Source organism: Myodes glareolus, chromosome 4, assembly GCF_982192425.1.
Source record: "Myodes glareolus chromosome 4, mMyoGla1.1, whole genome shotgun sequence".
In the NCBI taxonomy this organism is placed as follows: domain Eukaryota; kingdom Metazoa; phylum Chordata; class Mammalia; order Rodentia; family Cricetidae; genus Myodes; species Myodes glareolus.
This window is the reverse complement of record NC_142029.1, coordinates 116,067,621-116,083,119: the sequence shown is the minus strand read 5'-3', so window position 1 is coordinate 116,083,119 and position 15,499 is coordinate 116,067,621. Positions and strand designations below refer to the sequence as shown.

The following is a 15,499-nucleotide window of genomic DNA, read 5'->3' as shown; positions in this document are numbered from 1 at the left end:
TGCAGCCTCTAAGTCATTCCAACAAATTTCCTTATAGTTATGTATAGTGTTGTGATTGTGTGTATACATACATATATATATACACACAAAACTATAGATATGTATATTTATGTGTGTGTATATATATATAGTATTATGTTTATATATAGTTCTGTGACTCTAGAGAACCCTGACTATTATATCTCTTGATGTAAAATTAGCAAGCAACATTTACCCATTAATTACCCATCACCTCATCTCTAATCTACTCTCTCATCCCACAAAGCCCTTAAACATTAGAATGCAGTTAAGCATTGGCAGCTTATGGTAAGCCTTCACCCACTGGTCAGCACTGCACACCTTTCAAATCTAACCTACAGGCAAGCAGAACATAGCAATGCTCCTTTAATTAAGCTGGAAAGAGTCAAAGAGATGAAAGATCAAGTTCCCCACAAGCCTGGGAAATTACCTACAGCCTGCTTGGAAGGTGGCAGAACATCATGGCTAAAACCCCTGCTCTGCAACTCCCACATTCTTTGAGTGTGACTTCAAGAGAAATTTTACATAAAGAGCTCATTGGAAAGTTAGAGACTCTACAGATGCTGTTGCCTGCATTCTTAGCAGTCGTAGGTGAGAGATCAATCTGGAACAACCTGGATGTGCTCCAGACACTGTTTCATGATTTTCATAAATTCATGTGTATGAACCTGATGGAATAAAGTCACCAAAGCTATTAAAAATGATGACTTATAAAAACTCAGAAATATTTGCATAATCCCCTGCAAAGAGAATAGCAACTGTATGCTTCATTTTATTAGAAACACACAGAAAAATTGAAGCTTCTTAAGTCATTTCTCCAAAAGCCTGACTCCAGAGGTAAGCCCACATCAAATGCTCAGACTTACAGAAAGGGGCCTGACTTTTACCTGCACAGAATTTTACTTTATAACTAAGTAGAAAAATAATATGATTACTTGAGTATTATTTTTCTAAATAATGATGCTGATGTCTTACTATCTAAGAAATATAATTTATCTGGCTGTGTTGGGAGTCATATATATATATATATATACAACGCAAATGTCAAGAAGTGACAAGCAAGCAGAACAACACACGCTAAGCACACAGAAGACCTACGTGAGGTCTCCAGTGTCCAAAGTTGGGACAAGCAACATGGCACTGCAGTGCCAGATGACAGGGGCAGCTGAGCACCCACGATCTTTCCCACTCATCTCAAGGGTGACACAGGAAGGGGACATGTCTGATGCTCACATAGCACGCAGGGCTCTTCCCACTTCCTTCAGACTCCCCAGTAGGCACAAGTGAAACATTTTGCAATCCACAAATCCAGACAGAAGCCATGTTTACACTCCCCTCTTAGAGAAGCTCACACTCCTAAGCATATAGCTCACTAAGTAAGCAGCAGCTTGCCTAGCATGCACTGAAGCCCTGGGTTTCATCCCAGTAACTTACAAACTAGGCACACACATTTGCTTGGATTACTCAAGGGGTATAAACTGCAGGAAGACTGGAAATTTAAGTCACCTTGGCTACCTAGTAGTTGAGAGAAATCTGGAATACATGAGAGCTGGTCTCAAAAATTTTCCACAGGTGAAAAAACTTCCGGCCTGAAACTTGTTGAATGATAATCTGTTAGAACATTAGCTCAACACATCATGACTAAATGTGGGTTGTTTCCTTTTGAAACAAATCCTAGTGTTAGCAAAGAATTAACTATTAACTAAAGAGAAAAAAGAGTATCTCTTAACTCCTCTACTAGCTATATTGAGCACACGCCCAGTCTGTATTTGAAGACAAAGACTGTTATCTGTATTTTTCAAGGAGCTGATCTGAGTTGGACTGGATTAAAGTAATTTCCCAGTGAAGAAAACAGTCAATCTAGGAACAGTTTGTAATTTTTTTTTTATAGAAACCCAAAATCATACCTTCAGTGTAATTAAAGCCAGAGGCTATTGTAGGTGGTTATTATTTAGAAATGTGTGATATCTGTGTGATTCCAATGAGATCACTACCTGTGGTCAGGCTCGTGGGCTACAGTACTCACCAATACTGATTTCGTCATCCGTTTCCGCATCTCCGATACATTCAAACTGGAAGTCTTGCAGAGACTGGGAGAACTTCTGGACAGCCATGGATAGATCTGCAGTGAAGAGAACCACCGTGAGGAAAAGCGCCACAGGAAATCCCACGGAAGGCAGTTTTAAAATAAGAGTTTGGCAAATTGAAGCAAAATTTGATAACTATATGCTTTAAAATCTGGAACTGCCCTTCTTACAGGGTCTTTGACCCTTCAAGGAAAGAGTGGGGCCAGAAGTAAAGGATCTAGAAACCTCGATCAAGGAATAGCCATTTATGTGAAAACAGAAGGAATGTGGGGAAGGGGAGAGCCTGAATGGTGGTTAGGAAGAGCTCCCTGCACAATCTGAGAAAGGTAGGGTTGTGCTTTCCTCCATGGCTTAGATGCAGACGCGCAAAGATGAGCCAAGAGATTATTCACAAAAAGACCAAGTAAATGCACTCCCCTCCAGACTTCGATCCAAACAAGGATCAGAGTCTAACGTCAGAAAACGTTCTTCTTTATTTCTGGAGTGAAAACTAAAGCACCATCCATGCCCTGTCCCTACAAAAGTTGCAAATCCTTGGGAATCAGCAACCTTGGATGCAGCCCAAGAGAATGATTTCTAGTTCTGAGCCTGGCTGCTGGATTGAAAGTCAAGCCCTTCGACTTGGGCATTGGGCTACTTGCTAAACTCCTGTGTCTTGGATTCCTGCTATTATACACAAAACCAGAATAACAATGACTCACTTTCAGAATTTAATAAATTAATATCTGCAAAGGATTTATAACAGCAGTGGCAGGTCCTTAAACTCCACTCAAATGTGTCAAATGAAATTAAAAACAATAAACTTCACAGTACATCAGCGAAATGGTGATGTTCTCATCTCTCAGAGCCACGCTGATCTTTTACTGCCAACTCTGCACCGATGTTCACAGTAAGAAAATGTATAGTATTTTTCTCAGATTAGATGACTTATGTATTCCATTTAATAGTATTCTTGCATGATTTATAAACCAATGTTTAACCCCTCTATTTGACCCAATCTCTGGGACAAATAGGTGATGTTTCCCTCATCAAACTTATACTGGAGTCCTCCAGCTGTTTCCTTCCTTGCTGGGTCTCTATAGCCTGCTCTTAGCAAGGATTCTGCTAAAAGACAAAAAGTTCCCACCCTCAGCACCTAGTTAGCTCCTCAGCACACCCCATCTCCACCGACCTTTAGTGCACAGTACCTTGCCTGTCCTCTGCATAAATCCCCATAGTGTGTACATCATTTCTTGTTATGTTTTTTGCCCAACAAAAAGAGAGAATATGAACCATGTCATGCAGAGGATCTAGCCCAGACACAGGGGTCTAGAGGCAACCAGAGACCCCATTTCAGCTGGAGCCAAAGTGGTTACACTTAGAGGCAGGAGAGCAGAGGCTACATTCATTTGTAGTGAGTGATGCCACTGAGAGTCAACACGCTTGGGTGCCATGCGCGCTGCTTCCTTCCCTGCCTACCTGAGAGTTCAGCGTGGACTACCTTCCCATTTGCATCTGACTTGAAGACATAACATTAGGCTTTTGTCGACAAGAATAACCGTACCACCCATGAAGAGATAACACTAATGATACGCTGAGACCTCATTTCATAAGAGGAGTACAAAGCGTCAAGTAAATGTTAATTATAGCTTCTCTTTCACAACACAGATTTAGGGGGAGAGGTCTACCTGTATTTTAGAAGCATCATTGGATTTACTATGACATTGTTAACTGTGCAGGTAAGATGTTTGCATGGGAACACATATAATCTGTCATCCACTGTCAGAAATTATGCTTCCCAAATGTGTTTCACTAGGATTATGTGCAAACAGAATTCTAAGGGGTCATCTTCCTAGATCTGTATGACTGGATTTACTATGACTTTGTTAACTGCAGAGGTAAGATATTTCTATGGAAGCACATATAATTTGTCTGTCCACTGTTAGAAACCATGCTTCCTAAATAGAGCTTCTCCAGCATTAGGAGCGGACAGAACGCCGAGGGGCCGTCTTCCCAGATCTACGCCATTAATCTCACTTTACCGTGAGGAGAGCAGACAGTGCGCAGGAATGTGAACACAGGGACAGAAACAAAGAAAGGCCTGGTGGTGCAACCCTGTCACCCTAATCACTTGGTAGGTGGAGGCAGGAAGATCAGGGGTTCGAGATCTGCCTCAGCTATGTGGCAAGTTTCAGTCCAGTCTGGGACACATTAGACTCTGTCTCAAAAAACAAACAAGAGAAGTTAGAACAGGGAAGATGTACTGATGCTTCTGAACTGAGAGCACAGTCTAATAAAGGTAGGAAGGATATAATTAACTGCATCAGAGTTGATAAATATATATAGCCTATGGGCTATACAGAACAGATGCAGCAGCTGGTACCTTCCAAAGCACTCACTCCAAATCAGCCCACAATCCTCACAACAGCCATGAGAATTCGGCAGCAGTGTTTCCATCTCACACATGAGAAGCCTGAGTTACAGAAAGGGTGTGCATGGACCACCACGGTGGTTCAGTGGATTAAGCAGTCCACACATGGGAGGAGAGAGCCAAACTCTGAGCACTGCCCTTTGATGTCCACACATGTGCTGTGGTGTGCATGCACCTTGTCTTCAATTAACAAATGAGTAAATAAATCATGAGAGGAGAGGAGAGGAGAGGAGAGGAGAGGAGAGGAGAGGAGAGGAGAGGAGAGGAGAGGAGAGGAGAGGAGAGGAGAGGATGAGGCTGTTCCCCGAGGTCACACAGGCTAACATCAGACCTTGACCAGAACTGCAACGCGGGGAAGCCAGCCAGCATTCCTAGTACCTGTCACACTGCAGTCTCTGAACAGTGCTGGCCGTTCAGAAGGTACCATCCATCCTGCTCGGGGAGAACTCCACAGGTATCAGTAAGAACAGGAACTCGAGAAGTGTAGCCAGATACCAGCAAGGCTAATAAATTTCTGTGTCCAAAAACTTCTAAAGGTTAGCTTCTGTGGACAAACCTAATCATGCCTATCAAAATCCACTGGCAGCAGAAATATTTTACGATCTTAAATAAACCATTTCCTGTCTTGTAGTTTTATTATCTCATCCACTTAGAATATATTCTTAGGGGCTAAAGAGACAACTCAACAGTTAAGAACACTGCTCTTACAGAGGACCCCCAGTTCAATTCCCAACACCCACATGGCAGCTCACAGCTGTCTGTAATTCTAGTTACAGGGGACCTGACACTTTCACACAGATATACATGCAGACAAAACACTAATGCATATAAAATAAAAATAAACATATTTTAAAAAGCGTAGACTTAGTTCATACTCTAGAGTCAGATGGTCCCTTCTTCGAGACTCCATGTCCTCCAAAAGCTCACCCTGTCAACACTTCCATCCTTCCTTCTGTGACTTATACACAGTGGCTCTTGTCACACTTTCTCCATTTGACGTTTATCTTAGGTATGTCTATACCTAACTCATCCAGCACATTTTAAATACTGTAATAAAGTTAAGAAATCTTATCACCCATGGGTCTACCAGCACCTGTTATAATATCTTGTAAGGGCTTACTTGTTGGAAGCAGAAATTGATGGAGTAATAGGTAACGAGCTAGAACTCTCAGAGATCTATGTCCTTCTCTCCTTCTACGCTCTTGCAAGCTCCCACTTTTTACTGGCTGTGCACCCAATGAGAAATCCCATCCGCCCTGGCTCCTGCATTTGAACCTGCCCCCATTGGCGGTGCTGGTCATGGAGACTGTGGAAGGATACAAGTTTATGTAGTGGGTCCTTGTGGGAGGAAGTGTATCACTGGGGGTGGGCTGTGAGGGATAGCGCTCCTTGGGGATACGTACATATTTGCTCCTGTTTCTTTTTTTTTCTTTTTAACCTTAGTCCATTTGTGATGACACACATGGGGAAAGACAGAAGGGAAGAGAGAGAAAAACAGAGGGGAGAGGGAGGGCGAGAGGAGAAAAAAAGAGAGGGAATCCAGTAAAAAGAATTCACCGTGGATAAATGGCTGAAATGCTCATGGTAGTGGAACAGGAGCCTTAATTTAACATAACTCACCCTGCACACTACCGGACAGGCCACGTCACACCCCGCACATTCAGAACAGGTCACGCCAGGTGCCCAGCAAGCAAGCCTCAGTTTTAATCATCTCAGGGGTGTTTTTAGTGTTCTCTCTGAAATCACAAGTGTCAGCTTGTTCTATGGAGAAAAGTCATAAGAAAAGCACGCTGGGTGTGGTACAATCCAAGGGAACCACAATGGGAACTTGTGGTTTCTATGGCTTTCACTTGAATAAAGTCTCTACATGCTTAGTTTGCAACTTTCTATTTTATGTACATGTCAGAAGATAATGGTTGTTGCATAATTTAGAGAAATCTTCCTAAGAGACCCCAGAAGAAAACTCAGAGATTATCAGTCGCTCAATAAATGCGGTTTGAGCTGAAGTAAAACTGAGTGAAGGAATGATCTCTCCCTGTAGGCTTTGAGAGATGTTCCTGACTTAGCAGTGAGCAAACCTGAGGGTGACACAGCACCAGAGACAGAAGTAGCAGGGACCATGTGGCCCTGACACCGTTCACAGTGCCCAGGAGAAACAGGGAAGTGCAGGCTACTCAAGGCCACCAAACAAATCTGTTGTGTACTAGGTAAACCCCAGCAACCAGGTCTGGATGGCCTCACTCATTAAGAGATGAGCACCCCAGCACTTCGTCACTACACCCATATCACATAGTATACGTCCATTTTTCTCAAAGGCAACACGAGTCAAAACATCTGTTTCTAGCATGGATGGGAAGTCCTGTTCTGTAAATGTTACCGACCAGGAAAGTGACCCCTGAGTTAGGAAGATTCATTTCCTTGTGTCACAGACTGAGACAAGCAAACGTGAACGCCACTCTGGGGACTGACTGCTGTGTTTCTGTAAACAGGAACTGAGTTTCACTAAATCCCAGCTTTCTCTTGTAAAGAAGGAAGGTGCTGACTTCATGCAATACTTCTGTGGATATTATATGAAATTTTCTAAGCACAGTTTCTAGTTCAGAACAAATACTCCCAACAAGCATTAACTATTAAATCCCTATTTATTATGATAGCAAATACAGAATATGAAATATTTTCATTGTAAGCATAACACATTTAATCTGGTATTCAATTACTATCTTCAGGAGGGCTTCAGTAAAAATAAACAGTGGAGCTGGCTGCTCAGGAAGACCAAACAGTCTACAATCCCATGAATGATATGTGTTTGGGAAGCTATTCCAGAAGATTCCTGCCTAAAAATAACAACAACAGAAACCCAATACTTGCCCAGATTTTATCCACAATGTCTATGGAACCACAAATTCCATAGGAATTAAAAATGAAAAAACCCCAAAGATTTCACTATTGCTACAACCTAAGTTAAAAATGGATTGCTCAAAAGACAAAATAAACCACCCACCTCCTTCCCTGGGGAAAATACTTGAAGGAGTGAAGGCCTGCGGGAGACTGCAGTCCCCTCCGGTTCTCTTTTTGGTTTCACCAGCATTCTGTTTCTATGAGAGACAGGATCTTACATAGCCCATGCTGGACTCAGACTGAAGGTGTAGTCAAGGAGGACCCTGAACTCGTGAGTGACGGAACTGTAAGTGTGCAACACCACACCGGGTTTGACGTGCTGGGTGTGGAACCCAGGACTTCCTGCATGCTCGACAAGCACACTGACTGTAAGCGCATCCCTGGGCCTTCACACTTGTGGCTGCTTTTCTCTGGAGTGCCTAACATCTTTCTACTTAAGATCATATCCAAAAGGAATTATGTGTCACCTTTATTTAGTCACTTACCAGACTATTGTCAACTCTTACCATTTATTTCCTTTTTCTACCCAACCCTTCCTGCTATTATACACCAAAAATATTTATTGTTGAAGCACGGCTTGGCTATTTCAGTTTCCCTGCAAAGCCTATACTAAGCTGTTATCTTCTATGCTACAGAAGCGTGTCATCTCCCCTCTGTAGTTGTGTTGTTTTTTATTCCAGACGGTGACTCACTTTGTATCCCAGACGACTTTTGCCCCATCCCCCTTTTATTGAAAATAGATCCCCCCTCCCTCTTGAGATGGAAGTTATACCAATGCTGCTTGGGTGCTCAAGAACCTAAGATTGGATTTGCCATGAACCTCCAGGAAAACTAAATACTACAGCTCTGCTAAAGGAATGTAGCAATAACATGACTCCTAATGGCATTCTGCTATACTCATAGGTCAGTGCCTTGCTCAGCCATCATCAGAGAAGCTACCTCCTGAAGCAGATGGGGACAAACACATAGAGACAATTGTTCAATGTGTAGGAAGTGAGAGACCTTGGAACGCTCAGTCCTACCTGGGAGGTCTCCATCATATTCCTCCCCCTGGGGCTCAGGGGATCTTGCAGAAGAGGCAGCAGAAAGAATGTAAGAGCCAGAGGGAGAGAAGACAGAACAGAACTACAGCCTTCTAGACACAGCACATTCTGTATTTCATGCATAGAGTTCGAGCCACAAGTATGTATCCTTAACTTACGTTCAAAGAGTCTCTCTCCTCTTGTCTGGGGTTAGGTTCAACTGCCTTCAGCCTCTGAGAGTGAGGCTGCTTCATTGTGATGACTAACCCTGAGGGTCATGACAAGCATGTGTTTGTTATTGCCGTCAGTTTTGAGCATTGTCTGAAGCACCTTGGGTGATTTCCATCAGGTAACTACATGTATTGATATCTATAGCCTTCCCAGGCAATAAGCCCCCAAGGACAAAGAACCTCCCTTCACGGGATTTTGCCACCTAGTTAAGAAGAAACGAACTTAGGGTTCAGAGCAGTAATTTAGGTAAGGTAAAGTGAGGCTTCTCTAGACCTGGGAAAGAGCACTTGGGGATAGGAAGGCAGTGAGCGTGCACAGACTCTGGACCAAGTGGGTGGGGGCTGAGGAGACAGCGAGTGGTTACAGGTTTTCTTTTAAGATCTTTTGTATAGCTGGGGAGACAAAAAGAGAGGGGAGAAACAGAGAAAGTTTGTTATTGTTGTTATTGTTGTTCTTGTTTTGGTTTTTAGAGACAGGGTTTCTCCATAGCTCTGGAGCCTGTCCTGGTCTTGTAGACCAGGTTGGCCTCGAACTCAAAGAGATCCACCTGTCTCTGCCTCCTGAGTGCTGGGATTAAATTAAAGGCGTGCACCACCACCACCTGACTAAGACAAAGAGTTTTTTGACAGATGTCAGATAGTTTACCTACTAAGGTAAAATCTCAACATTGCCCTAGGAGAAAGCGATCCTAAGAAATGATGACTTGTGGGTAAAGGCAGCTGCCATCAATCCTGACCGGGAACATAAGAGAATTGACTGCTGCATGAACGTGGCTCCTTGCCCACAACACAAACAGACTACACACAGAGAGACATACACATGCACATAAATAAGTAAATAGAATAAAAGTTTTAATAAAATTGAAAATGATTATCAAAATCTGATTGAGTAAATATTCAGTGTCTTTTGGGTTTTTTGTTGTTTTTTTTTAAAAAAAAAAAAGATTAAACTCTGACTGTAGAAATAGCTCAGCACTTAAGAACAGCTGCTCTTACTGAGGACCTGGGTTTGACTCACACCCTCCAGCTCCAGAGGATCCAACAACCTCCCCTGGTCTTTACGAGCACTGCATGTGTGTGCTACACAGACATTGGGAAAAACACATACACATATAATAAAAATAAATAAAACCTCAAAAAAATGTTACAAGAGATTAAACTATCTCATAAACATCAACTACAGAAAAAAATCTAGAATTGGTTTTAAGAGCCAAAATGGGAAGAACTTTCCCTAAAAATAAGAAGCCCGTTGTGTTTTATATAAGAATAAATTAATGTTTCTTAAATCTGAGGTTTCCTGCAAAACACATGACTCCATTTACCTGATTATATCCTTGCCTCCTTTCATTGTATTTCTCTAACAGTCTTTAACAGCCAGTTCTCTTGCCAATGTGAACACACTTACGGCTGATGATCTTTTATTTCTCCCTCCTAAAAGGGATCTCAAAGGCAGTGAGGGCTGCCTCTAAAATCCTGCTTTCAGGTGACAGTGGTTGACCAGTCCCAGGTTCATCTCTAAAATACAGCCCGCTTTAATAGGGCAGTCGTGGACTTTGTCTTTCTCCTCGCAATACTCGGGTTCAACAGTCTCCTTTTCCTTCAGTGTCTCACAGTTACAAACAAGTCTGGCACGACTGGGCACACCTTTAATGTTAGCACGCAGGAGGAAGGAGCAGCAGACCTGTGAATGAACGGCCGGCCAGGACTACATAGAGAAACCCTGTCTCCAAAAAAGAAAAAAGCACAGATCCAGTATGAGTGAGGACTCGGGGCATCCGGCCTTGGCCCAACTGACACCGTCACTGAGGGTCACATAACCAACAAACATCCACAGAGCTGGCACTGCCCACCCTTCACTTCTGACATTTTGCCCAGTGGGTAACAACCACATGCTGTAAGGAGACTGCTTGTTGGTTCCTGGCCACTTAGCCTGGAAAAAAAAAATCACACAGAGACTGTATTAATTAAATCATGACTTGGCCCATTAGCTCTAGCTCCCCATTGGCTAACTCTTACATCTTAATTTAGCCCATCTCCATTAATCTGTGCATCACCACGAGGTCGTGGCCTACCAGCAAAGTTTCAGCATGTCTGTTTGTGGTGTCAGCTCCCTGACTTTTCCCTGACTCTGCCATTCTTTCTCCCAGCATTCTAAGTTCTGCCCTGTTATAGGCTCAAAGCAGTTCTTTATTCATTAACCAATAAAAGCAACACATAGACAGAAGGACCTCCCACACCAACCACAAGTTCGTATTTCTCATGCTATGAAGAGCATGTTTTTAGGTGATGCTGAGTGTAGAACCCGGGCTGTCTGTAGCATGTTATAATCCGGTGCTCTATACCCAAACTGCAGTCCCAGTCACTAAATTTAAACTCTGAGTTATTTCCCATTAGAATTGCTTACAACTGCATTATCAAAGGGGAACAAATTAACTTAAAAAGACTTTGGCTAGTGGGAGATATGATAAGAAAAATTCTTTATAAGTTAGTAGGGAAGGAGTCATGAGTGAATGCAAGTTCACACACCATGGCACATATGTGAAGGTCAGAGGACAACTTGCCAAAGAAAGGTGGTTGACGTCATTCATTATTAGCAGTCTCAGACATAGAACTTCAGGCTTGGCAGCAAGCCCCTTAACCCACTGAGACATCTTGCTAGTCTTTACTAATATCTTTAATGGGTTGTGAAGTGGCCTGAGGCTACAGCTCAGTTGTCTAGTTTGCACTTTTAATCCGAACACACTGGGCAGAAGCAAGCGGAGTTCTGTGAGTTCCAAGTCAGTCTGGTACACATAGCAAGAAACAGTGGAGGTCAGGGGACAACTTTCAGGAATCAATTCTTCCTTTCTACCACGTGTTCTTGGACTGTAACACAAGTTGTCAGACTTGGAAGTCAGTGCCTCTGATCTGCAGATCCTCTCTGCTGCTCACATGGTTTTTTATCCATCTCTCTCCTTTCCCCTCCCCCTTTTTATTGGGAATGAAACCCAGGCTTGTTTCTTGTTTGTTTTTCTGACAGAGTCTCACTATGTAGCCTTGGATGGCCTGGAGCTCCACAAAAGCAAGTCAATGAACAACAAAAAATAATAATAATAATAATAATTCAAAATTGTGTGGAAATACAAAAGATCTTCAAAAATGTAATATAAGGAAGAACTTTCTGGAAAAATCAGTTCAATGAAAGACCTTTCATTTCAGTAGGTTAACTTTAAGATTCTCACTGACACTTGAAGAAAATTTGGCTACACAGGAGAGGAATCGAACCTGAGAAAACAATTCAACAAGAAATTCTATCATCCAAAGTTCCTTGTAGTTGAGAAACGGGTGGTTTGAAGTTTTGAAGTTCTGAAGTAAGCCAGATTTCAAAGGTAGGGAGAGCTAAACACTCCATCTGTTTGATAAGCTTGGGAATGTGACAGCGACCTCAATCAGGCTGCCTACTTGCAGTCTAATTAAACCCTGACATTCCAGGGGGGCATCCTTTGTCCCAAAAGTCTCTACTATTCCCAGCAACAAAGTAATTAGAAAGAACTCAGCTTCCTGCCTGCGGGAAGCTGCACAGACAGGCAGAGTTACTCAAGTAGACACAGCTGGAACACTGGTGCCTTCCCTCCCCAGTCCCTCAGTCTCACACTGTTGCTAATGACAGAGATCATGGAATGCTCAAAGGAACAACTCGGGTTTGGGGAACGGACCTCAGTGAGGTTTGTCATCATGGTGCTTCACAATGGATTTCAGTGTTAAATAAAAGGACTTCCTTCTCAGCCACGCACAGAGTTATCACCCTCATAAACAGATAATACAGAGCACTTAAAATAGCCACTTAGGGGCTGAAGAGGGGCTCAGCAGTTGAGAGCACTTGCTGCTTTTATCAAGGACCTGTGTTCCATTCCCATATAGTGCCTGACAGTCACACGGAATTCCAGTTCCCAGGGATCCACCCCCTCCTCTGACCTCCACCGGCACCAGGCACACATGTGGTCACATAAGATTACAGGGAGAACACTCACAGACAAACAAACCTCATAAAATCTGTTGCACGAATTCTAATTGACCTTAATAATAAAAAAACCCCAGAGTCAGAAAATGGGGTAAATGCTGAAAGACCGGAGAGACAAAGGAGCAAGCCACAACCAACTCTTACCTGGCTAACTCCTCAGCCAAAAAAATGGCTGAACTCCTGTCCCCTCCTGCTTTATATTCCTCTCTCAGCCCCGTCTCCACCTCCCTAGTACTGGGATTAAAGTTATGAGCTACCACCACTTAGCTTTGATTCTCTTTTTGACTGATTCAATCTTGGGTAGCCTAGGGTGGCCTTGAACTCACAGAGATCCATCTGCCTCTGTCTCCGAGTGCTAGGATTAAAGGTGTGTGCCACCACTGCCTGGCCTCTATGGCTAACCAGTGTGGGTAGCTCCACACTCTGATCATCAGGCAAACTTTGTGTTAAAGCACAAACAAAATGTCACAGCAAGAATCTTTTAAATAGTACTTAATAATATGTGCATAATCTGAAGGACAAGGACAGTTTCTAGACTACTTGTTCATCTTGACTGTGTTTTATTGTTTTGTGTGTATGTGTGTGTGTTTGCAGGTGTCTGCATGTGTGAGAGTGCACATTTGCCACTGCACCTGTATGGAGGTCAAAGTGCAATGTTTGGAAGTTGGTTCTTCCGCCATCTTAAGTCCTGGGAATCAAACTCAGGTCATCAGGATTAGCAGCAAATACCTTTACCTGATGAGCCTATGGCTAAATTTTAAGTAGGAAAATGAGAATCAAAGGGGTAAATGATGTTGGGTATTATAGCACATGCCAGATGATCCTGTCTCCAAAGAACACAAATAAAAAACAAACAAGCAAAATGGTAACTGGTGTGATGAAATGAGTTTTTTTCTTCAGTACTACATTAAAAAGCAATATCGTAGAACTCCAGATTGACAGAGCAGCCAAATGTTATTTGAGGCATTCTAAAAATAGGTTTAACTTGCTCGTGGGATGGATAGTCCGTCCTGATTCTGTTATCTGGAAAACTTACTAAACCTTGCTCCCTTGTTTCCTCTTACATAAAATGAAGAGAAAATCCATGTGGCTCATTTCCCTGTGTATTTTGATGAGATGGGTGCTAAAAACAATGACTTGAGAAAAATCTCTTCATGCACATTTAAGGTAGTAAGGATACCTGTAACTGGCCAGTTTAATAAAGGTGGAACATAGAACCTAAAATGTCATGAGGTAATTAAATTCCTCTGTCTTTCTCAAATCACAGTACTATAAAAGACATGGTGCTGACTCAATGGGCATGTACTAAAACCTTCAATTTTAAAATGTAGGTTGTTGTTGAGTTTTTTTGAAAACCTCCAAATAGTTCCAAAATTGCTTTAGTGTTTCAAAATGGAGTAGGATAGCAGAAAATGAAGTCTGTAAACATGTGGGAGAATGAGTTTATTGAAAACAACTCACAGAACACACAGTGTAAGTGGAGAATAAGAATCTTTGTGCCCTGACTTCCAAAGCAGCCCAGGCTCCACCACTCAACAGTGTCCTTTCTTGTTTCTGTGGAAGAGCAAGGCATGGCGCCAACATACTTCCACATCTTGTCCAAGGCAGTGGCTTCTGTCTTCTCCTTTCAAATGTCATTCATTATAAAATATTTCCAAAGTTTAAGAGAACATTCATCATATTAGTATGTGAAAAAATTCCCTTTGCCATAACCGCATTGCCCATATTTAGCCATGATATTACTGGAGACTTGGTTCCAGGAGAATAAAATGAAACCAAATGCAGTGAGAGCCCAAACATGCTACTTCAGTACTGTAAGCTCATCACCCAGCCCAGTATCTCGCTCCATTTAAGCTGTGCATGACTTTGCATTTTTTTCCTGCTTGATTAAGTGTACTTTATTATTAGTTGTGAGAGTGTTTTTCTTTTCAGGTTTTTTTTTTTCTTGTTAAACTAGCTTGTTTGCTTAGAATGGAGTCCTGTGATGTCTTAATTGTTAACCTGATACAATCTTGAACCACATAGAGAGTCTCAATGAGGGGCTATACAGATCAGGGTACCCTCAGAGCATGCCTATGGGGGAGATCACCTAGATCAGGATAGCCTCAGGGCATGTCTGTGAGGGGTTATCTAGATCAGGTTAGCCTCTGGATTTGTCTGTGAGAGGTTATCTAGATCAGGATAGCCTCTGGATTTGTCTGTGAGGGGTTATCTAGATCAGGATAGCCTCAGGGCATGTCTGTGAGGAGTTATCTGGATCAGGATAGCCTCAGGGCATGTCTGCGAGGGGTTATCTAGATCAGGTTAGCCTCTGGATTTGTCTGTGAGAGGTTATCTAGATCAGGATAGCCTCTGGATTTTTCTGTGAGGGGTTATCTAGATCAGGATAGCCTCAGGGCACGTCTGCAAGGGGTTATCTAGATCAGGTTAGCATCTGGATTTATCTGTGAGGGATTGTCTAGATCACGTTAGCCTCAGGACATGTCTGTGAGGGAGTTATCTAGGTCAGGTTAGCCTCAGGCATGTCTGTTGGAGATTATCTAGATTAGGCTAGCCTCTGGTCTTGTCTGGGGCGGGGGATCATCTAGATCAGGCTAGCCTCAAAGAGTGTCTTTGGGGGAATTATCTAGATTAGGTTAGCCTCTGGGCAGGTCTGTGAGATGTTATCTAGATCAGATTAGCCTTGGCACAGGTCTGTGAGGTATCATCTTGATTATTTTAATTGAGCTGGGAAATTGCTCACTGCCAGTGGCACCATTCACCAGACAGGAGATTGGGGACTGTATGAACTGAGCATCAGACCACGGCTGAGACTTCCCACATCAAAACCCTGC

At 42.7% G+C, this 15,499-nt stretch overlaps 1 protein-coding gene across 2 annotated transcripts in view; it reads right to left on the bottom strand.

The window, feature by feature from the left end:
• The window catches only part of Arhgap42 (Rho GTPase activating protein 42), a 213,154-nt gene that overhangs the window by 151,635 nt on the left and 46,020 nt on the right, over positions 1-15,499 (bottom strand). For both annotated transcript variants that reach the window (XM_048433399.3, XM_048433405.3), the window contains exon 2: positions 2,045-2,140. In XM_048433399.3, the coding sequence (XP_048289356.2) occupies positions 2,045-2,140 (96 nt within the window). The remainder of the gene's footprint in view (positions 1-2,044; positions 2,141-15,499) is intronic.